We start from the raw sequence: 24851 nt of genomic DNA on the forward strand, positions 1-24851 counted from the left end.
AAACCAGGAGTACCAGGAATGTTGAAGTCAGCAGGGGAATGGGAGTCCTAGACTGAGTCTATGCCCGCTCCTTTGTGGCTGGGCTTAATGACAGCAGAAGGGATCACTACTGGGAGTCTGAGCAGCTGGATAATCTCCTGGGAGATGTAGAAAGAAGAGAATGGGGCTGAACAACAGCTCTTGCCTGACTAATGGAAAGGGAGGCTCAGTTACTAAGTCACGTGCTAGTTTTTTTAGCAGGCTATGAGAAGGGAAGTTTAGGATATGCTAATGCAACAGACACCAATCAGTGTGACAGCTTCAGGAATTTGTCTGAGTAAAATCTGACAGATCTTTTAAGAGTTGTGAAATATCATCTGTCCAGTGGTTGTTGTCCTAAACATAAAACAACAAATGTAATGTGGTGGATTTCCCTATGCAAACACCCTTGAACAATGAGCTTCCCCCTACCTAGAAAAACCTTGTCCTTTAGTTGGGCCAGTTAACAAACATGTCATCCAAGGGGAAACCTTAATCAGCTTTAAAGATAGCCATATATTCACTTTAAAAAGTGGGCTGCAAATTTATAAGAGCATGAGATGCTTACCAGCTCCTTTAGAGAGGTACCAAGAGGAGAAACAGACAATGCAGACCAAGAGAGGATGAAAGCAGAACATGTCTTTGCACCTTGAGAGAATTCAGAAGACCATTAGCATACAAAACCATAATCCAGTTACAACTTAATTCTGAAAATGTTTCTAGAGCACATGTGTGGGAAATTGACCTTGGTCTAGTTTTCCCAGTATAGAAGGGGCTTGTACACCTGTTTTGCTTCCTACAGATCTCACTTGTAACACCCTGCTGTGCCCGACTTTTAATGTTCTCCCTTACAAACAGTGTTTTAGCTGCCTCTTAGCCACAGAGATCAAGTTCAAAATTGTCTTGAACCTACTTAGCCTGCTGTCTACCTAGGCTTCATCCAACAGGCCTTCTATTGCTTTTAAAATCTTTCTGAGGGTGACACACAGGCATACTTTTAAGCATATTAATCTCCATTTAGAAATCATTCTTCACCTGTATATGCTTTTTCCTCTTATTAGGACAAGGTTCTTCTTTTTCAGAAAGATTGATTCCATTTCTCTAAACCACATCTATTAAAGCAGTGGCTCCTACCCCTCAATTATTTTGACAGAGAGAAGGGAAAATTATAGCACATGGGAATCTAGCAAATTAAAATGGGTGTGTTCTGAAAATTTAAGAGGGAACTAGTTTCTAAAATATTTGCTAATTACATTAATTACATCCTCTTTCTGCCCAGGAAGTATCAAGATGATTATATGGGGGGGGGGGGGGGAGAAAGAAAGGGTGTTAAGCTAGCACATTAACAGACCGATTCCATAATAACTTTTTCCTTTTATTCCTGTGAAACCTATGCTTCATATAGGTTAAAGCTGCAAAATGAAAAAAAAAAAAATCAGACTAAAGAAACTTAATTCCATGTTCATGGACAAAGCACTCAGCTGAAGTCTCCCAGGTCACAGCAGCTCGTGGAACCATCTGTTTTGCCATGGTGTTAGCCTGGAAATGAGTCTAGTTTCCCTAATGGTAATATAGCTTACACGTTATCCAGCCTTGGCGCCACCATCTTCTGTATGATATTATTAGTAGTAGTATGTAGAAAACACTTGTCAGCTCTACAATCAGGATAGGAAATGGAATCAGTAATGTACTGGCTGTTATAATACCATATAGTTCCATGTTCAATCAGTAGCTTAAACTTCTGATGTATGTGAAGTGAGACAGTGTGTCATACACACAAAATTACTTTTTTCCTCCTCTTTATTAAAGAAACTACTCCCTGTCATTTTCTATACATGAGTACTTTGCAGAGTGACTTTTTAGGAGAGTTTCCCTGAAAAACTGAACTAAAGGGATTGCAGATGTTGGAAAAACGACAAGCAAAGATTAATTTCTCAAAGCAGAGCTGTGACATAAGCTTTGGACTTTATTCCAGATTTTGAAGTCTGAAACTGGGCTGCCTTTTTGTCCTGCTGAAATGGTCGTAACAGATGAGACAACAGGGCAAGCTCAGGTGTGCTTGACCACTAGCCTTTAGTCTGTGACTGGATACCTGCTTGAAATAACACTAACATCTGTCTTAACTGCAGGCAATCCTTTGTATGGACATAGGCAATTCAATACTAGAAAATAAAAGGCTGATATTGATTTTTTGCAGCACAATGACATCAAATTAAAATTCTAGCAGAAAAGGCTTACAGAGTTTGAGCAGCTCTTCTGAAGTGGGACACATTATTTTTCAAGAGAAAGGTGCATACCTGCCCTAGCATAAAGGCACAAAGATCAGTCTTGCACTAACACAAATTTATTCTTTTTCTCTTGGCTCCTAGGCGTCATGGAAAGGGCAGATTCCAGGAAAGTAGAAGGGAGTGAAGGTTGGTGCCTTGTGTTCAGAGCAGTGAGTGCTGCACAAATACTTCTAGTGGAAGAGTATAGGATCATGGAAGTCTAATCTATGCTGTTGCATTTCTGATCTTGCCAGGAGAATGTAACAACGTAAGGCATCCTTGAACCAGGTCACTGTTGCTGTGTCTTGTGGCTCCTTTCCAAATTCAGCTTAGGAAGATTTCCACCTAAGAGAGGCTGAACTGCAAGGAGTTGCCCCTTCTCCTGGATTTGGTCTCGCAGGTATTGAATTTCTAGCTGCTGCATTTCTATGATTTTCTCGCTTTCCTTCTCTGCATTCAATCTCAGGACAGCTGGGCTGGATTGCACTTCGCTGGAGGGAGCTAGAAGATAAAATCAGAGAGGATAGAGCAGAGTAACAAAGATCCAGCTCACAGAGTTCTTTGGCATGAACAAGGAAATGCATCTTTCAGGGCTGAAGGCGCAGATCTAAATAGTAAGATTCTGCAGTATTTAGCAGCTTCTACAACTAACATTACAAGATAACAGGTACCACCAGGCGCACAAGCTGAAATGATATGGAGACAGTAACAGAATTGTTCACCAAGGACAAAAAGGGCTTCTGGAATGAGTACTGACAATATGGAAAACACACAAGAAGCACTATTCACCTGTGTCTTGAATTGCTTGCTTTTTCTTGGTTAACCTTAGTGTTGACCGGAGATCATGTACCTGGGTGTGGGCCGCCTTCAGTTCTTGCCGCAAGTCATTAATTTCCTTAATCAGACTCACATTTTCCTGCAAAAACAATATGGCCTATGAGGAAAAGCACAGGTACTATATGGCCCAGCAAAATGTATCTTCATATCCTTGAGAAGGACACTGGACAGTATAGTCAGTATCACAAGCAGAAGATACAGGGCAATCAGTACAGTACACAATATTTCAGATTGAGCATGTTAGCTCAATAAGCTAATATTTGTTTCGCTTTTCTGACTGCAGCTGCACTCCGAGGTATCATCTTCCTTGCCAATTCCACAGGGAAGCTCAGGTCCCTTCCTGGATTGATCCAATTAATTCAGAATTAATGTGAAGAATTCCCATTTCTCCCTCCATGTGTATTATTTCGCTTTTCACTGGCCACCATGTGTCTGTTCACTTAAATTATCTGTATCTCCTTGCAGATCTACAAAGCCCTCTTCATTGGTTCTGACAGACATCACTTTCCAACACCCCTTCCAAATTACTATGAAATACATAAAGCATATGGACACTTGAGATAGATACCTACTGCTAACATGCTGTTATGAGGAAAAGTTCTTTTTTTAGTCAGTTTCCAACCCATGAAAGTTGAATCCTCTGATTTTTTAATAGCCTACCACAAAGCATCTTGCTAAAGGAGTTGTGAATGTACAAGTGAATGTACTATAGCCATTGTTTTGACAGATTCAAAGACTTCAGGAAAAACAGTATGGGTTTTTCTAGTGAAGTATAGTTCATTAGTTTCACTAGTTTTTCATTAGTCTACCAGTCAAGAAAATTTTCTTTTGACCAGCTTTCAGGGTTAGGTCACAGCATATCTGTTTAGGTGTACTTTAGTCACAAACATCTTCACAAGTTCACTCCAAATGGTTGAATGCTGCTATCAAATGAAGATCTTGCTTTTGGCCTGTTAGACAATATAATGTATAGTATCTTGTATGAGGCAATCTGGGCTACATAGAAATGTCTTGTTTGGTTTGCTGGGTGTTAAAAGGCTGCTGGTTGACACTGATAATATTTTTCTGAAGAGGCATGCTATCCAGAGAGATTAGCTTTCAATTCAATCTTTGCATTCTGACAGAAAGCTTGCACTGCAATGTGATGATCGTGCAATGGATTAAAATAAATGTTCATGGTAAAACTCATTGTCATGGGATGTTATGGCAAAGAACCAATTGTTTCAGAAGAGGGATTGATCAAATACATGGAGGATGAGGCCATCAGGTACAACTGCTCATGATGTCTGGATCTGATCTACAGCCTCAGAAGTCCCTACAGGGCTGACTGTCAGAGACAGGTAGGACATATTATAGAAAAAGTCATCCTATACATGCTTCAGTTCAAGCAGTGTTACTTCAAGATTATTCAGTGTGTCTGTTCTTATGTATCCAAGTGACCAAACAAGCCTTACAAATACAGAAGGCTGGAGGCAAAACTAATAGTTAACAACAAGTAACTTGCCAATTGGTAAGAAAATTAGAATTATCTTGACAGTTCCAATCATCTGTTGTAGCACTCACTGGAGGAATGTACCTATGAATAGTCACTCAAAGAGGAATGCACAGCTCTGAAAATGTAAGCACTACTGAGGAATAATAGAAATACAGAGCTAGAAGGCTGTGAAGATGTCATTCACTTTTTCAAAACAAGCCCTGACAGAAGTTTGTCTAAACTGGTCTTAAAAGCCCCCTGTGAAGGACTGGAAGACCATGATGATTCCTCCTGACTGAAGTCTCAATAATCTACTAGACTTCAGAGAGCTGCTTTTTTCTTTGAAGAAACCAGGCTGGTTAGAACCTTTGATATCTTCATCTTCCAGATGTTTTATTAATTCGGTTTTAATCATCATTTCATGTTAAGCTTACTGATCCAAGACATCAAGTATTATTATGAGCACCATCTGCCACCCCATTCCAGCAAGGAAATTCTTCAGGTTATTTTCATAAGCCATCTCCTTTTGTGCCAAAAGGAAATATCTAGCACACAGAAGGAATAAAAAAGTTAAAGCAGGGCCAGGGAAGGTGATCTCTGCTGCCTGGGCCTGAAGAAGCACTACGAATAAATAGCAAAGAACGGATGAGTTAGGAAGAGACTGAGGTGTAACAATCCTGAGGAAGCATAATGAAGTAACAATGAAGAAAGGGATAGTGAGGGGAAAAGGAAATGCTGACTGAGCAGAAGGAGATCACGGTTAAGAAGAGACTGTAAAAGAGCTATCCTCCCAGGATGTTTGTTGTGGGGCTTTAGATCCTCTCACTCCAGAAGAAAACAAACTGGATCTCTGGCCCCAGCAGTCACAAGTTTACCTTGCCTTGTAAAGAACATCTGAGCAAGAGATCTTGGTATGAATATATTCATCATGTGCTTCTGAACTTCCTCGAAAAACCTGGATGTGAAAAGCAGAAAGTTCTTCTGAATTCAGACCAGTAGGTGTGGGACTATGTGGCCAAAGAAAAATATTTTTTTCCTTTTTCTTTTCTTTGAGGTTTTTCTTTGATGAGGCTTTAGGCAATGTGGTCTATTGGAGGGTGTCCCTGCCTGTAGCAGGGGGGTTGGAACTAGATGATCTTTGAGGTCCCTTCCAACCCAAACCATTCTATGATTCTGTGATTCTTCCTCCAAAATGACTTGTTAAAGTCACACAGCAAGTACAGCTTGCCACTCAGACAGGTGCAAATTGACTATGATGGCAATTATAAATACTGTTTGAAATAAAAAATAAGTACATTAATTGCTTAAAAAAAATCCAGACAGCAGACATTCCCTATGTCCTTTTACATCAGGGAGTGGGAGATAAATGAAAGTAGCCACAAAACAGCGGCAATTTCTGACTTCAGAGATCTTGTACTTTTTGTCCAGAAAATTATAGAACTTCAGTAGCTCAATAGATATTATCCTTGAATGGAAGCACTTGAAAAACAAGAATTTCTGGCAAGGAAGCAAACCAAAACTGTTTCAAAGTCCTAAGAAATTACAGCAGTAAGGCTACTAAAGTCTCCTTTGTGCAGCTGTTTCCTTTTTCTCTCTCCGTACCACAAGGAAAACACTTATTACCTGCATGATGCGCATGTAAGCAGCTTGGTGGATTTCCTGATCCTTTACCACCTTCTTTTTTAAAGCTGCCAAATTCCTCTCAAGATACTCTCGCTGTCTCATGTACTCCTGCTGCAAATCTGTGTCTACTGCTTCAGTCTCCACCTGAGGGGGGCACAGCATGTTGCCTCAGTAATTACATTACCAGAGAAATTAATCTGCAAGGAGAAGGCAAAGGCCCTGACTCACCATGTCTGATTGCTGCACGTACTTGGCATAGAGCTCATGGATCCCATCCTTCATTTTTTTTGAATCCTGAATGAAGCCCACACAATTATGAAGATCTGTTTTAAATCGTTTGATGACAGCTGCCATATTTTGCTTCTGCAAGAATGATGTAAGTACATTCTTATTTGGCTGATCAGAACACTCTATATGTGCAATTTTCTAGAAAGCCTAGCAGAACTGGTGAAAGCTCTCATATACTTTACTTCCGCTGAACTTTTAAAAAATGTCATAAAAAAACCTACTGGGGATGTCAGCACTGTGCATGTCGAATAGCAGTGTTAAGTATTTAGTAATATTAATCCAAGATACTTGTATTAGCTAATGTAAGTGCCAGCATCCAGAGGTTTCATCTGAACACCAGTGGCCTATTATCATGAATGCTATCCCCCACTGTCCTTTCCCAAACAACCTACGTTCTTATTTAGAAACAACACGCAAACAGTTAATGAGAGATGGCAAGGGACAGAACACATATCAGACACATGTACAACTTGATGATTTCACTTCGCATTCTCACTTGGTTTCTACTGGGCCCCTCTGCTCCCTCAGTCCTCCACTGCCTGCTAAGCTCTTTCACCTTCATTTGCAGTCCCTTTTCCTCCCTCATGTCTGATGTGCTGCTTGTCTAACACAAGGGGTTCTTGTCTCCTCCATTAATAAGGCCACCCCTCATTTCATCCTACTAATGCCTACATATCATCCTAGGCGGTAGCCTATGTGCCGTTCCTGTTTAGGCCAAGTGTCCCCAGATTTCAGGCTTGGGCAGGGAAGGGTAGTCAGTTAAGCATTTACCTCACTGCTCTGTTAAAGCCAGGAGAATATGTGCTGATTGAACAAACTGACACACAAATAACTGGATTTTTTTAATATCAACTCTCTAACTTGGTTGCAGGCTTGGAAGTTTTCTGTCTTTGTCCCCAGTGACCAGAGACTCTCCTGGTCGTTCAACACAGTATTCCTGAAGTACCCGTTTGCTCAGATTAATGTTTCTGCAGTGTTCTGTCCCCACACACTTCAGTATGTAGGACCTGCACAGTGGTTGTACCCCATACCTTCTGCCTCTCTCTGTGCATCTCGCAATCAGTTGCCTTTAGTTTCTGTTGCAGTTGTGTGATGTTCAGCTTCAACTGTGTGCTCTCCTTGTGGAATCGTTCCAGCTCCCCCTCCCTCTGAAAGGAAGCAGGAGGAGGAAATCAGGACTAAAAGGAGACATGAAAAAACAACACATAACAGGAAAACCAGAGACTGGAAATACAGACTTGAGGGAGTAGATCCCCCTTCAGGTTGAATTACAACACGAAAAAAGTAACTTTTGGAACAACACTGCCCTCTGTCAGAATATACTGAAAACGCACCAACTCCCTTTTGAGTTACAGGTATTTAAGTGATATGATGCCCCTACATTTCCTTAAGCTGCACTGAAGCTTTACTGTCCCATCTGAATAAAAATGGATATGGAAATTTACAGTCAGTACTGGAGAGAGTAAGTGCAACAATAAGAAGAACTTGATACTGAAAAGAAACAAATGCATTGAAAAGCTGTGGGTACATATGTAGAACCCAGGTAAAAAAAAAACAGTAAGGATACTACAGCATTTAGTGGCATAAGATGGTGACCAGAAGAGAGAACAGGGCTTTCATCATGCTAGTCTGACATACATACAAACTGTTCATTAGTTTGCATTTTATTTAGAAGGCTTTTGTTCTGAATAAACAGTCTTAGGAAAACTAATAGGTGGCTAATTAGCTATGTCACCATAGTCCTAATTTGGCTGAGCTAAAGGCACATCTATGGAGAGATCACAGTAAGTTTTTATCATTAATAAGTTGCCTCAATGAATTTGCTGCAAGTTAAGTATGAATACATGGAAATTTTCCACGGATCAGCTGATGAATATTTGTCCATGTACCTAACCCCTAAACAAAGTTATGTTTACACAAATCTGCAACTTTTCGGAGAGAAGTTCACTCTCTCTTCCTCCAGATCAGTAAAGGCAGCGTCTTGCAAACTCTACAGGGTACATGGAGGGCAACCACAAAAGGACAAGATCTATTTTTAAGCAAAACTGATATTACTCAGAGTCTAGAATTAAATACTGAAACAGGAGCTTAAATAACTGTGTCGATCACTGGTAGCATGTGATAGAAAATTAAATAGCAGCTATTGTGCGCAAATACTTTTATTAGCTGTAAAGATGTTGAATCAGTGCTGTGTATCCTTGGAAGAAGTCAAGGAACAAACAGGGTGGAGTCTTCCATGGGACTTGCTGGGTCATCTTTGTATTCAGACAAAGGGCTTAATAGCAGAGGTCAAATAAGAGTGTTACTCACCTCATGGATCTGCTCCTTTATTGTTTTAATATCATTTTCACGGGACTCTATTTGCTTCCTCAACTCCTCTATTCTGTAATCCAGTACAAACTTGAACTTTTCCAGTTCCTGATTTTTCTTTTTTAGATCATATATATGCTTCTCCTGGGAGAATTAGGTACAGAGATATGAATCAGACACAATACTCTCAAACAGATCCCTGGGACAAGGCACAAATATGGTAGAGGCAAAATCAGCAGTCACAGATCGAGTGGAAGACTGAACTTTAGTTGCACATCTACACAGATTGAGTGGAAAGGGAGGGGACAAATGATGCAGAGAGCCATCTACAAATCCCAGAACAGGGGACAAGAAACTTAACATCCTGAACTTGAGCTCTCCAAGAAAAGATTAGAATGTCAACTAAAAACTAAAATCCCAAACTAAAGATCACAAATTCTTTAAGTTAAAACTGAGTTTCCAGTCATGTGATACTATTACAACACAATACTATTAAAAGAAATATCTGTATTAAATTGAGAGTGATTTTGATCTCAGCCAATTGCCCAGTTTCTCACCTTGTCTTGGATAGTGTCAGCTCTCTCTTGAATCTCTGTCTTCAGCGCTAAGATGTCCTTCTCCAGTGACTTAATGATGCCTTGCAGCTTCTGCTGTTCCAGTTTCATTTCCTCAATGTCCCTGTTTCGCTCCTTGAGCTCTTTCTGTAGGCTGTTCAACTAGAGAGCCAAACACCTAAGAACTTAAGTCTCCAAAAGCTGTGCACAACATAGCCATCCTACTCGGTAAGGTACCTTGTAGACAGTGTGGGATAAAGGATATCAAACTAAGATATGATGAAGGAGCATCACATCACTTAAAAGGGGGTTGAATATCCATTTTAGCATTTTCTGTATATTCTGACAGAATACTCACTGCACTACAAGGAATCAAGGAATATGCATTCAGAAGCAAGTAGGGTATGGATATTATACCCATGCATCAGCTTCAAATAACACTCAAGCCATGGAAAATTATTTTAAGGTGATCACTTGTCGTACGTCTTTAAAAATGTCAAAAGTAGACTCAAAGGGTGCATAGTTCATAGCTCTTGGGTACCTTTAAAATCCCTGCCTCAGAGGGGAACTGAAGACAGTGCCATGATAATAGAGGGTGTGAAGAAAGAGAATTTCTCTGTCTCCAGAGATACTGAAGAAACTGAGAAGAAAAAATGTCCATCTAACATCCTTAGGCAAATGTAACACCCAGCCAGTAACAGAGCTAAAAGGTTTTATGCCTCCTTAAAAATCTTAGTAAAACCAATAAAAATGATGATGCATACAAAACACAAAGTGTTTATTGCATGGAATGAAGCAGTAGAAGTATTTTTCTAACAAAGCAACGCATTAGATCTTGGAAAAATGAAAAGGTTAATTTCTTTCCCATGATAGGATGAAGAATACTATTATTTATAATTTAAAACTACGTAAGATAAAAGAAAGTGTACTAATAAAAACACACGTCCTCTATCCCTAATCATATCAGCAATACAATCAGCACACAGCTGTTTCTTCTGCCCAAATATTCTAAAACATTCAATAGAATGTTTTAGAAGGGGCTACTGTTCTTATATGAAATGCCACATATTTACAGACTAAATTAACAGACTAAATTGACATGCCATTAATCACATTCAATTCTTGGCTATAGGTCTCCATATGCAGGTCTGATCCTATCACAGAATAAAAGATACCCTTTTATTCATGACTCCTATTTCTCCTTTCAGTTGCAGGTTTGATTCCTTTTCTTCCACGAGCCGTCTCTCATACTTGATTTTCATTTCCAGGATTTCTCGGTCTTCATCTTCTTCAATCTGTTTCTTAATTTCTTCATGCGCTTGAAGCTGCTGCCTCATATCCTCCTGTGCCTGCAGTTAAGGAAAGCAAACATTAGAGAAGACAACAGTAAGAGACCAATAAAGAAGACAAGAATTCTTTATTTGTAACTGTGTTTCTCCTGGGAGGATCTATATTTAGTGGACTCTTCAATTGCAGCAATATCATTTAAGGTAACTTAACTTCTTAGGGGATTAAAGTAACTTTAAAAACTGTTAAGACAAACATAAAAAATTCTTAAAAAAAATTATCTTAAAAACATTTCTTCTTAAGGCTTCAATGCTTCAAGTTAGGAACCTGGCCCAAATGCTAATATCAGCAAACTTCTGGCTGCAGAAAACAGAGACATGAGTAACACTTCAGAAGTTATTTTAAAATTGCTGTTTCTGATGCATTAGGACCAATAACCACTCAGGTTTGCATCAGTCTCTGTACTCTTCTGTACTGCCTCTCTTCTCACATTTACTCCTCACATTCTTTCCAAATTGGTATTGCAACAGAGGGCTGCAAACAGTAATGCTGATAGAATTTATTGACTTTAGATATATACGTATCAGTTATCTGGCTGCCCTTTGTCAAGCCAAGTCTTTGACCTCAATGTGCAGCAGTTTTTTAAGTACTCAGGGTATTTCTCTTTGTTCCCCAAATTATGCAGGCAGGAACCTCAGGGACTCAGGAATGGAATTCACCATTTTAGAAATGTTATCTCTTCACCAGAACAAGGTGATTGAATCTTTCTTTCTTCATTACAGTAAATGTATCATTTAAGCCACATTAGTAAACAGGAATTCTTGGATCTAGGAGAAAGAGAGGCAAAGCTGAGAACGCCCAAGGATATTAATCTTAGCAGGTTACTTAGTCAAGGTATGAAGCCCAGAAAAGTTGGTAACTCAGCTAGGTTTTCCTCATTACTATTCTACCTGCCAAAATATTTCCCCAAGGTTACAGGAAGATTAGGATTTGCATGGAGGGAGCAAACCTCTCCTGTCCTAGGGAACACTTTATCACAGTTGGAGATAAACTTAAGTCAATAATTCAAACTGCAAATCAAGTTTCCTACCTCTTCCAGCAGAACAGATTTCTCATTAAGTTTTTCCTCATAATATTCTGTTAGCTCCTTCACAGCCTTGCTTTTGCTTTCCTCCAAATTGTGCAATTGTTTCTCATATTCCTCCTGCATCCTCTGGGATTTCACTTGCAGCTCCTGGTATTTCTCATTTTCCATTAAGAGTTTCTGATTACTGTCAGATTCTGGTAACAGGAAACATATGGAGCAGATAAAACTAATAGAAAAGAGAGGTGTATCCTATCCTTCTACACTCATCAATGTCTTATTCTCTACTGTCTTTTCGGCAGCTGGTTGCACTAAGTTACACTAGAAGCACTTCAACACTTTGTTCACCAGATATACAGGGGTTTTAGACTCTGTGGCCATACAAAATTTTATATCAGAAAATCATCTCTGGAGTTTCCTGCTCTTACTTTTACCTACCACTTCATTAATAATGCCTGTTCCAAAGCTGTCATTCACCTTTCTCAGTTGTGTCTCTGAATATTTTGCTATATCCCTGCTTGCTGCATCAGGACAGGATGTTGTTCTGTTTCAGCTTGAATAAGTCTAAAACCTACACCAAAATCTCCTACTCTGCCATTACAACAAATTAATAACTGCTAATTTAGGCATTCCTTTGAGATGACAACCATGACAGAGCTGTATAAGCACAACTGTTACAAACTCTGAGTAGGCAATGGATTCATTTATAGGTGGACTTGCTTTTTGCTACTAATTTGCAGTATTTCTGTTTAATCTTGATTACAAATCTGGGGTCCAGATATTTCCATGTTGTGTGCATTGTACATCAATCTCCTTGCTGAACTGTATGACTTCACTATTCTTGTGCAGTGAGCTATAAGATAAATGAAGAAATTACAAATCTCAAAATCCAAACATCTAAGATACAGTGCCCATGTGTGTGTTCTCATCATGGTCGTGTGTGTGGTGCAGTTTAGACAGACATGCATTTCTCCTTGTCCTTGTACTCTACTAATCCCTCACTATCACATTGCTGGCTATAAATCTAACACACTTCCTCCAGATTCTAGTTAGAAACACTTGTTACAGTCTAACCTAGCTGTTGCACCTCCCTGGCCTGTTTATTCATCAGCTCAGACAGTTGAAACTGGTGTTGCAGCTCCTGTTTTTCTTTCTCTGCCTGTAAAATCTGGGGGAAAAAACAAGAAAAAAACATTTTAATGTGAAACTAGGCAAAGCAGCATCCAAATTGTTTGTGCTCTTGCCCACAGTGGGGAACACATACACAACAGAATTTATGCTTGAAGTCTCTCACCAAAATTCAGATGCCATGTGTCACTGCCAAGTTTTCCCACAGATCAGTTTGTTATGACAAGTTACAAAACTATGGAAAGTTACGGGAAAGTAACAAATGGAGTTCATATGATACAGGGTACTGCATAATCCTAATCTAACAAGAAAAATTTGTGAGCTACAAAAGCCTCTGCTTCTTTGTGTGTGCCTGCTTGAGGAGAATTTGCAGTTCTACAAATTGTTGTCCAGATATTAAGGTTCAAGCTGCTTCCTGTCTTACTTGAAGCAACCGTGAGATCCTAAACCACTGACATTTGCATAGAATGACATAAACCTAACCTGAGTTTTGAATGTCATTTGCTTTTCAAATGACTTAATCTTCTTAAAAAGCACAAAGAACTGGAACAAGAAAATGGGTGAGAAATTTCCCAGAAAAGTTGGGAATTGTACCATAGGTACATTTTTCCCCTTTCTTCTCATAACAACTGTATGGGTCTTGCATAAGCAGAAATACTCCATTTGCTTGCTGGATATAACAACTAGAAAGGTTAGCCCCAAGCCTGTTAAAATCTGTCATTCAGTTTATCTTAACATGTACTGATACTTGGACAGAAAGTACAACTTGCCTGCCTAGAAACCTTTTATTCACCTTCAAAGGCATTTGCTTGCTAACCTATAATCAACAAGCCTAAAGAGGTTTCAGTGTAGCTGAAATGATTACAACTCTATAGCCAAGTGCTACCTATGAAAAGACCTGAAGAATTGCAGAAGAAAACCAGCACAGATAAAACACAGGTAGAGGAATCTGTAAGAAGTGAAGTGGCTTTCTTGTAAAAGGTCAAGCTGTACAAAAATGAGGAAAAATAGAAAGGTTAAAACTCAGGTTACTTAAATGCAAAAAACCACAATAATAAAAGCCAAGGAGCCTGAGGAACAACTTGAAGAAAACATTAAAATGAATAATTAAACTTACTCAAAAAAAAAAAAAAAAAATCAAAATCAGAAACCTGCCAGAACATTTATAGGGCCAAAAGACAAGAAAGATATAAAAGGAGCACTTGAAAATGACAAGACTATAAAATAATAAAACTAGTAACTGGGCAAGCTTTCATACTGGAATCCTTTATGTGGAGTCAAACTGAAATATTGCTCAAACAGACTATGTTAGATTCAACAAAATAAGCAGTAACAAATCACCAGGACAGGATAATATTCATCCAAAAGCTCAAAAAGAACATGAGGTTGACAGAATTGAAGCCTGTGATATGTAATCTCTCACTTCAAGCCATCTTACTGCCACAGAAATTGCTATTGGATCACTTGCCTTCTAAGTCTAACAAGGGTTCAGAAATATAGCAAATTACAGGTCAGAAATCCGGTGTGTGAACCAGACAGATGGACAGAATAGAATTAACAAACACAGATAAATAAGACACAGGCAAGAACTGTCACAGGTTTTGCCTTTCAGGAAAGTCCTGCTTCATGACCATAGAGAAATCAATAAACATATGAACAGAAGAAATCCAGGGAACATATTTTACTTCTATTTTCAAAAAGCATATAAGACACCTCAGCAGACATTCTTAAAAAAGCTAAACGGCCAGGGCATAAAGAAGGCGGCATTAAGAAGAAAAATTGTTGGATCCTGCAGCAGCTGCAACCTTGTATGTGACAGAGCTTTTAAAGCATGGTCCCATTTCTACTGAAGAGTGATACGGCTTACTGATCCTTGGTCCCAGGCAGCATTTATTGCTGGAACTGTTTTTTTATGTGAAGATACTTACAGGCTACCTAGGAGAACTCTTGCATCCCCTTGTACTTACTAGATGCTTGACTCAAAAGTAGCTTCATACTTTACAAATATCAAGAACATCTTTATTGGAAAGGAATGCTTCATTTTTCAGATGCTTTATGGCATTCATACATATATAATGCAAGTTTGAATTCAACTCTTCAGTGAAAGATTTCTTGGTATTTGGTTCTGCAATATGAATCATACCTGGTGTTTGGTTTGAAGGGAGCCTATTTCCTGAGTGAAATTCTCTTCTAATTCCTTTATTTTTTCATTACAGTACATGTCCTTGAGACATAGCTGATAATCATTTTCTGTCTGTAGCTCTTTCACACGAATCTGCAGGTCTAGCATTGCCTGACTCTGGTAGGACATGGATGAGAAGATAGTTTTAACAGAGAGATTATTTGCCATTACCAACAGCTTGTTAAAGATGTTTTATTTCCATGCACATATTTATGACAGACAGTCTTTGCAGAGAATTTTCAGACAGAAGTTCCAGAAGTAAGGTTCCTTTATTATCTTACAAGATGATTTATAGAAATGCAGCTGCTGACATCTCTGCTCCATTAAAACTGCTTTCAAGAGGTTGGGGAAAGTATTAGACAAAAGTCTAAACTTTTTTCCACACTCACTGTTCATACAATGCAGTTTGCATATTAGCAAGCAGCTGCAGCTACTTGCTGTAACCTCTTTTTATGACGAAAGCCATGCAAGCCCTCTTAAGGAGGCCATATAGGAACAGCTAGTCAAAACATCATGTGAATGTAATTCATAAGTTGTACACAAGGAATCCTATGGTTCATGCTCACAAGTTGCTCCTCCTACCTTTTCTTCTATATCTGATCTCATGATCAGCACTTCCTCAGCATACTCAACTTCCTTTTCCCATTTCAGTATCCCACCTCCTTTATCACACACTTTCCAGATAAATATAGAGCCATCCTCTGAGGCAGTCAGCAGAAATAGGTCATCAATTGTTATGGACATCTTAGAAGGGACAACAAAATAATAGTAGAAACAAGGAAGAATGGAGACACAGTTTGATTTTTCTCCCCACCCACATACTCCCTGTCATTTCCACCACAGAAAGTCAACAGTGGAAATATTAACATAGCCCCACTACCAACATTTTGATTATGTCCTCTACTCCTGCTCCACCCTCGTGCAGACAACAGGGGAAGGGAAAGAAAAGAACATGTGAGGACACTGGATCCACTTCTGCCCTCAAAGCTGTAGGAAGATTTTTAAAAACCTGGAACAGAAAAGACCTTCCAGACAGTTATAGCACAGACAGGCAATTTATACAATTCCAAAAGTCTCTAGCTTTTTTCTTTGAGAAGTTGTTTGAGCAACAGGTGGCTAAACGCTTTCTTTTGAATCTGCAAATAAGCCCATCAAGAACTATCTAGTAATAACAGCTGTCACCTCCTCCAGACCTCCTGTGACTGCGTGACCTGGCATAGAGTACCTGGGAGCTGACACAGCCTATGAGCGAGGTGAAGTTCATAGCCTAATATTGGACTGTGCAGCTCTAAGTCAACGTGCTATATTTGACAGTGATACTTAAAATGCCAAAATTACGAACGGTTTTAACAAGATAGAACATGTGGCTTCCCGGAGAAAGCACACTGAAATGTTCCATGGTCTCAGGCTCTACTCATGATATCCCCACCTTTCAGATGCTGTTCATTAGCCTTTCAGAAATACACTCTGGTTAGCAGACCTGCACTGCAATCTGTTCTGCTCTTTACCCTGGGAGCAAGTTGCTTAATACATTTATCTCATTCCTCCTTCCATTCTCACAAGAGGTTTTCAAGGCTGCATAACTTTATCTTCCTCTTTCCAGAAGGAGCTATATCAAAGTTCTCCATTAAAGATACGTCATGTTACGTAGCATGGTGCAAGCCACGTTTTAGCCAACACAGCTTATCCAGTGGCATCTGTTCCTAGAGACAGGACTTCTATGAATGCTGCAATATTCATTCTCCACATGCAGGCTCAAACTTAGTTTTAACATATTATGCTATGAAATGGGAAGGAGAGTCAGCGCTAAAGGAGATGCGTGCAGCTGGTATCACAGGGAAAAGAAAGTACTCTGTTACCTTTGTGACAGCACCTGCATGAGCCTGATACTCATTGAAATCCTTTGTCACAAGTAAAGGGTATTTCATAGCTCGAATTGTCCCCAGAGATGTACCAACAAATACCATGTGCCCGGAATGAGAAACAGCTACTGCAGTATAAACAACACCAAAAGCAGGTATTTCATGCTGGATCTAAAAAAACAAAACAAAACAAAACAAAAACACCACAGAAAACCCTCACATTACATTAAGTTTCCCAATACTATTTGAGTACTTATTGCATGAGCAATTGTCATATTTCTGCCCACAGCAAATAATGCAGTTAAAAGAATCTACATGCCTATAGGAGTAAAGCCATGAATCATAATTAGTACTAAGCTTTACAGATAAGCACTTTTAAAATTTCAAGCTGAGTTCCACAAGTTGAACACTTCTGAAAGATGTAATGGTTATCACATGCAATTCACTATTTTTCTGGTTAAAAAAAATAATAAATGCATGTAGCCTACAATGGTAGATGCAATACACTTGTATTTCAGCAAAACTGTTGATACAATATTGCCAAGTTAGTTTGTTAACTGGATTAGAAGATTTCTAGGTAAATCCAAGTAAAGTTATAAAAATACAAAACTACAACAAAATCTTAGGTGTCATGCTAAACGACATAAGAACACAAGAAAAGTGTCAATAAATATCACCGCTTTCAAAACCAGACTGATTCCTACCTACCAAATAGATGATAAGGAAACCAAATCACTACTACCCTCCCCAGAGAACTTAACGAAATCCCAGAGTGCTAGTTAGCTCACCGAAGACTCTGAAATTTCTTTGAGAGTTTGGTCGGATCCAACAGCTAGGATGATTTTGGCATCAGAAGACAGGGCAATGCTGCTGTAGACGCAGGACTTGAGCACACACTCTGACTCCCTTTTACCTGTCAACAAGTTCCACTCATACACGGCACCATGGGTGTCACAGGAGAAAAATTTAGTATCATCTGCGCTCCATTTAACTGCATGTATCTGACAAAAGCAAAACACACCAAGGAGCCCGATGTGTAAGTTATAGACATACAGCATGTAGTCATTTTACTGGTACATCCATGACAACTTTGGAATCATACTTCTAAGTCTTACTCAAAAACCCCTAGATGTTTCTCAACTAATTCCATTTTAGCATTAAAAAAAAATTAAATCAGTAAGAACTACTTTATGAACATGTCAGGAAAAAGCTCATTTCAATAATGAGTAGCATATTTTATTTTTATAATTTATTACTGAGATACTTTTCCTGGTTCAGCTACCTGCCAATCATTCACCTTCAATTTAAGGACAGTCTCTTTAGATGTATCTAGTGCATGCATATTCTGACCAAAGAAAACTGACTTTTGTATTTCTATTTTTAATTTTTGGGCCTATTTCTAATCCAAAATTGTACTTTACCTTTTTGAAGTGGGCATCTTACCAACTAGTTCATACTTTCATGAATTGTATTGTATACGATTTGTTTACTAACCTTCCCGCTATGTCCTTTCAGATTATTAATACTCTCAAAGGTGATGCTGGAATAAATTTGAATCACATTTCCATTAACTGCAGCAAAAAGATGTCCTCTGTTACTGAATGAGCACTACAAAAAGAACATAACCACCCATTACTGTAGATGCAGTGGATAAAAAAATTCATGCATTGAATTCCAATGACATCATCTCATATCAGAATGTTACAGAAAAAGAAAACTCCATGACATAATTAGCCTCTTACTGCTTTCTTAATTGGTACTTTCCCCTGCAAAATTCAGTCTGTGACTATTTCTGAGAAAACTACCCCTTCTGCTGCTTCCCAGGTCCACAGTTATGCATCAGCCCTCAGGCTTATTTTCCAATAGCTGGAATCCTTTTCTCTGTGCTTTGACATCCTAAGTCCTACTCGGATCTATTGGAGACGTTTCTATCTTCCGTCATGTTCTTCACCACTCTGCTCCCTCTAACTCCCCAATTTCATTTTTGTATCACTCCTTACCTCTCTACACTTTCTCACAGCAAACTCCTTGAAAACATGCATGTCCTCATACAGTAGACTTATAAATCGTAGTTTGTCAGAAAACCCAACCAAACAGAAAAGGCCAGTGGGATGAAGTGATACTGTGTATGCTTCCTCCCGATATTCCTTACACAGCTCCAAAGTGCTGAAAGAGAAAATCATTGTGCAGGAACAGTACAAACTCCCTCTGCATGCCTGACAGGTCAGTATCTGCAGTCCCTGGCAGGGACACCTGCAGCTATGGTCTGGCTCTGCCTTGTCCTTGAGGAAATGTGTTGTTATTCAGTTAAGTAATGATCACACAGATGTTACAGGAAACAAAGGCAAGTCTGAACTTTCTGGTTCACAGAGAAGGTGTGGAAGGTACAAGAACAAATCCTAGTTTGCTGTGATATAATGAAGAAGGTAAATGAACCGTTGATTGCAAACCTACACAAACATCTCTTTGGAGGTTTGTTTTTCTCCCCCTCTCCCTCCATAGAACCTTAAAAGCTGGAGTCATTTTGCTTAAGAACTATGGCTATGAAGCAGGAGATGGGAAAACAGTATCTTAAGACAAAGCTGAATGAAACACTCCTCAAGATTTTTTTTTCCAAAACACATGAGAAGTCTGACACAAAAATGGCTTAACAGAAAAGGCTTTGGATTCTTTTGGCACTGGTTTTAAAGGCACTGCATATTCACACTCCCAAATCATGTCAGTAAGACCATTTACATCCCACACCACACAAGAATTTTACCAGAACAACAGTCTTATTCATATGAGATTGCTGCTGTTGCCTGCTAAATACAATATACAAAAAATCAAGAGGTAATAAAAAACACAAACAACTCTTTACTTTGTCTTGTAATTCCAGATGCGGACAGATCTATCCAGGGAACAAGTAGCAAGAATGGGTTTCCACATACAGATGTCCAGACCAGTGATTGAAGCAGAATGCAATGGGAAATTCAGATAGGCAAAATAAGCTGCCTTCTCCTGAGAAGCAATGAAAACATAGAAAAATCACAAATATTTCACTGCAGGCAGTAAGTCAGGTAAGAGATCTATCATAGCTCTTTGCATATAGTAATCAAATAGATTTGAGGAAACCACTTAATCCTTTCACTGCACCAGTCTGAACACAACAATGTTAAACACATAACAATGTTAGAATCAGTTTTAACTTTAAAATTAATAATAAAGTGACGCAAGGAAGTTGTAGTCTCCATAGTTCTCATACACTAGTGAGAGCAGAACATAATTGTAGGTGTCCAAAGAAATGCAAGTTAGATAAATAAATAAAACCGGACCAGCAAGAATTCAGGTAAGACCTTCTGGTCAGACAGATAATTTAAAAATATGCACGTGCTGAGTGATAAGCAACTTAACCAGGATGTTTAGCTATAACATGCTGGAAGTGAAGCACCAATAAAATTTTAGGCTGCATGCAGAAAAAGGACCCGTAACTACAAACCCCCTTCCTGTAAAGATCTTTCCATATACCTGTACACAGGTTAGGTATTTAACACCATGCAAGTCTATTTCATGATAATACATTTATTTCTTGTCTTTGTATTGTTTAATTCCTTCAGAGTAGGGAATGTTTTTCATTGTTTGTCCTTCACAAAGAGGTTTCACTTCTAACTAGGACTTTCACAACTGTTATTTCAGAGTAACATGAGATTCCTGTGGCTGTTTCAGCTTTATCGTTGCATTAAAGTTTCTGCATATTACAGTGGAGCATAAACTACTACAGTTATGTTAAAAATATCTCTGTTAAAGACTTAGTTAAGCGATTCAACAGTGACACACACCCTTAAGTTTTCTTAACGCTGTCCTCTATCATTCTGCTGAATAACATCAGGTATTCATATGAAGAGATGCTTGAGCAAGGGGCTACTGAAATACAGCACCCAGAGAAGCATGCAGAGCACTTCATATCGTGAGCTTTAAGGGTTCAGATGCTATTTGATGGATTTTATGAGAATGCATCATAGAAAGCGACACTGAATAGCCTGTGCCATTGCAATACACCCCTTTCTCGACAGGATGGCTAGGGAATGTGGTAAGGTTGCACTCACCTTCGTAAGATCAGAGGTGAGCATAGTAAACATGTAGAGCTGATTTTTACTTGTGTTAATGACCATCGTTTCCTCGGAGGGGCTGAAGCATATACATATAATGTCCTGTCTGCCTGACTGTTTTGGCTCACTGCTGAACAGGTCCTGAGGAAGCTGCACAAGAAATGCATCCCATGGGATATTCCAGGTCTCCATGTCTTAGTAGTAGGCATGCACACACACACACAAACTTTTGCTGTAATGCTACTCTAATAAGCATATACATAGTATCAGTAAGACAACCTGGATATTTAATAGTACATAACTACTGCAACACAGGCAACAGGGGACAAGATAACCTAACTGTATCTATTGCATTACAGCTGACAAAGCTATCAGAGGACATTTCAGCAGTATCTTAAGTACTGCATTAAACAAAAATGAACATGGTAGCAGAAAAACATTGAGAAAAAAAACCTAGCAAGTGTCAGAGTGAAAACTGCCTGAAAATTGTGATCTCAGAATAACAGCTCTTTACAGTGTATCAGTCAGGTTGAATGATGATCTTATTATAGGGTCTCATGCATAGGGAAGATCTGACCTTCTAGGCCCAGGATATGGAGGCTTGATCAGGTCATCAGAGTTAAATGTTCTCATCCAGAGATTGCAGTAAGTCAATGCATACAGAACCGAAATCTTACTAGATTACTTAAGAGGGCATAAGTCTTATGACAGTTATAATAAATATCTGAGGGTAGAAAAGCTTTGCCTTGGAAAAAAAAAAACAGCCTGGTTCTTCAAAACTGATATAGACTACTTCTTAACACCAAAAGTCTCCATAAATACAAGTTTTTTACAGGTTTCCTGATGTTTAGCAGCCTCAAAGCACACTTTACATGTTGGAACACACAGAGCTTCCAAAAGTACATCTGTCACTGACTTTCAGTGTGACCACTGGCAACTCCCTTCCTTTCAACATCACCAGGCCAGTTAGCTAATGCTTACACTGTAATTTAGAGACAATAACTGAATTGGAAGCACCCCTACCCCCCTCAAGCAGACCTCTGCTGCATAATTGCTTGCAAAAGCTTTTTTCTCCCTACCCAGATTTCTTGACTCTCCTTGTAGACTTCCTTTTCCTTGGTCTTCTCAAACAGAAGAACAACTCCTGGGCTAGATGAACATGCAAAGCCTTTGGAATAAGCTGCAACTGCAGATATTTGAGGCAAAGAATCCTGTTGTGAACCATTATCTTCATAGGCCAGTCCACAAGAGACATCAGAAGAGCTGCAAGCAGGAAATGCATAAAGACTTAAGAATAAAGAAGGATAAAACAAAAAATGCTAATCAGGAGCAATCAAAATATTATAACCCATTCATAAACTGGACAAGAAGTAAATAAGTGAATGGCCTGCAATTAATCTGCATGCACAAGCATGAAACTATTAGTAACAGTATTTAACAGAGATTTACCTGTCATGTTCTTTTGTTGTTGCATATTCTTCTAGTTCCCTGGGTGGTTTTTTGTACTCTACACTTGTCTCCCACTGCAGCTCTCCAGTTTCAAACAAGGTAAGTTTGCCTGTGTCAGTGCCACATATAACTTCCTCCTCGGACAGCCAGGCATGGCACAAGTAGTTTTGCGGCTCTCCCTTTTGCAAATTCATCTGCTTCAAAGTTCCTTCACTGTACTTAAAAAGTTTAAAAAAGCCATTTCCAGTGATACAAACCTGTGCATTGTCTTGAGGACTAAAGCTCACCTATGGAACAAAAGAGAGAGAAATTATTTTACACAACTATGTTCACAAATAAGCAAATATTATACCTGTTCTGAAGATTTTCAATACCAGATACAGGAAAGCAAACAAGCGAAGAAGGTTCATAGAAACATAAAAGAATACAGAAGAGACTAAGAAATAACCATCTTTCTTACCTGCAATTTTCCCCCTTTCAAAACTGTGTATATCAATTTTACACAATGCTACAAATACATTAAGCTAATACATAAATCTATTAAGCTAAGACGCTATCTGAATCACAGTGCAATACCGAAGAGAAAGTTGTTTCTGCCCTTCAGGATTAAATGAGAAAAGTAAGGCCAAAATACATCTTTACTACTGATTAGCAAGTTTTTCAGGTAGCAAGCTTCCTGAAAAATGGGACCATTCATTCTTAAAGGCCAGGAATAAATTCCCTATTTCTGTATTTCAGGCAAACCTTGCCCATTATGCATATTAATTCACAGAATTAGGTGTTTATTTGTGAAAATAGTGGAATAGTAATCTCGATACCCAACATGAAGGATAGCAGGGGTAGTTAGACCTCACTTTTCATGGTTAATGGGACTTTAGAGAGCAGTTGTCTTTACAGTCATCCTCCTCTCTTTAGGAATTGAGCTCATGAAGTCAGTAGTTCCCGAAAACCTCTGCTTGTAGCTGTACTCCAGAAAAAATGGCAGCCAGGGTCCAGCCAGCCCATGTACTGAAAGCCTCCTACCTCCCTGCAAGGAAGATACTAAAAAAAGGCACCCAAAGCAGCATGCAGGAATTGTTTGAGTGCCCTCAGTCTGCTCCTAGCCATTCTTCCCAGGCTACTCCTCTGATCTGCATATAGAACAGACTGCAGGAAGGAAAAGGTGCACGAGCATGCCGAGAGCTTCCAAGATGTGTGTTACGCCTACTGAGCACAGCCAATATATTCAATGAGTGTTTCTGCGGGAACACAAGGGACACATTGCATATGCACTGGCCAACCAAATCGGCCACATACCACAGATCTCATATGATGTAATAGAATCTCATGTGATATGGACAGGAGAACGGACCCATAGTAAGTCTGAGCAAAAATTCATTCAGCCCAGTGTCCTATTGCAGCTGATGCCAAGAAAGGCCACAGAAACTGTATATAACCTACAGTGTGGAGCCCCCTCCTCCCTCTCTTGCCCTGGACAGAAGCCATGTGGCCACAGGAAAACGTAATTGTCAACATATCCTGCAGATTGAACTTACGTGCTACCTGGCACCCAGTACTTGTTGACCTATGTTTGGTCCTTTTACCGGCCTTTTTGAAATAGTGCAATAGGCTCCCTAAGATATGGTTAGTTGTGAATCAAAATGTTAAAAATGAGCCGCAGAGACGCTGGCCCAGCTCAGTTTTGGAGGCAGGTGTGTGCAGCCCCGTACCCTGGCAAGGCCCGGGGGGAGCCGAATGGGCCCCGGGCTGGCAGGCTAGACGTGGAGCCCGGGAGGGCCGCGGCCATTACCTGGCAGACACCGCTGCCCGGGGACTCGACGCGGACCGCTGCCACCAGCCGCTGCTTCTCCCAGAGCCAGTAGGTGAGGCGCCCGTCGGGGGGGGCCGTGGCGGCCGCCAGGTACCGGCAGTCGGGGGAGAAGGCCAGGGACACCGCCTCCCGCGCCGGCAGCTCGGCGGCGGCCAGCGTCCTCCGCCGCCGCGCCGGCACCGATGACAGCTCGTAGACCGTCAGGACCGGCTGCTCCGCCACCCTCTCCGAGACGGCCAGGTACCGCCGGTCGGGGCTGACGGCCAGCGCCTGCACGCCCCGGCTCTTCTCGGTGCCTGCGGGGAGGAGAGGGGTCAGGGTCGGCCGGGGCTGGGGTCAGAGCGGGCCAGGGTCGGGGTCGGGGCTGGGGCCACCTGGGATGAACTTGTGCCATTTCTGCTCGAGGTGGAACCGGAGGCAGCCCGCTCCCGCTGCGTGCAGCACGACCTGGTCTTCCAAGAAGCAGACGCCGCCGGCGACCCGCGGCCGGCAGCCGAAGACGGCCACGGGCTGCGCCACCACTGCCGACATGCTGCTGCTGCTGCTGCTGCTGCTGCTGCTGCTGCTGCTCCGCCGCCGTCGCCGTGGCA

At 40.2% G+C, this 24851-nt stretch overlaps 1 protein-coding gene across 2 annotated transcripts; it reads right to left on the reverse strand.

Moving 5' to 3' along the window:
• Positions 1-1216: 1216 nt before the first annotated feature.
• Positions 1217-24823, reverse strand: CFAP57 (cilia and flagella associated protein 57). Of its 2 annotated transcripts, XM_075759675.1 has the most exons (22): positions 24636-24823; positions 24241-24557; positions 22452-22738; positions 22082-22265; positions 21000-21152; positions 19775-19914; positions 18915-19080; positions 18409-18522; positions 17703-17915; positions 16912-17085; positions 15635-15796; positions 15014-15169; positions 12817-12910; positions 11749-11939; positions 10547-10720; positions 9375-9533; positions 8818-8961; positions 7539-7655; positions 6448-6582; positions 6220-6363; positions 3075-3201; positions 1219-2786 (listed from the first exon to the last, which is right to left on the reverse strand). In XM_075759675.1, exons 1-22 carry the CDS (start codon positions 24790-24792, stop codon positions 2575-2577), a joined length of 3720 nt encoding a protein of 1239 aa, XP_075615790.1. In that variant the 5' UTR covers positions 24793-24823; the 3' UTR covers positions 1219-2574. The 2 variants fall into 2 exon arrangements, with proteins under 2 accessions (XP_075615789.1, XP_075615790.1); XM_075759674.1 differs by lacking the exons at positions 6220-6363; positions 6448-6582 and having other exon boundaries at positions 1217-2786; positions 24636-24806.
• Between the last annotated feature and the right edge of the window lie 28 nt (positions 24824-24851).

The sequence above is a fragment of the Balearica regulorum genome, chromosome 8 (genome assembly GCF_011004875.1).
Source record: "Balearica regulorum gibbericeps isolate bBalReg1 chromosome 8, bBalReg1.pri, whole genome shotgun sequence".
NCBI lineage: Eukaryota > Metazoa > Chordata > Aves > Gruiformes > Gruidae > Balearica > Balearica regulorum.

What these genes read in the sequence shown, in the direction of transcription:
- CFAP57 (XM_075759675.1), bottom strand. Translation starts at nt 24,792, where the DNA reads ATGTCGGCAGTGGTGGCGCAGCCCGTGGCCGTCTTCGGCTGCCGGCCG. An exon ending in ATGCAGGTGCTGTCACAAAG is followed by an intron (nt 15,797 to 16,911) that starts GTAACAGAGTAC and finishes GTCCCTTCTAAG; the next exon opens with ATGTCCATAACAATTGATGA. An exon ending in ACGTGCAGCAATCAGACATG is followed by an intron (nt 6,364 to 6,447) that starts GTGAGTCAGGGC and finishes TGCCCCCCTCAG; the next exon opens with GTGGAGACTGAAGCAGTAGA.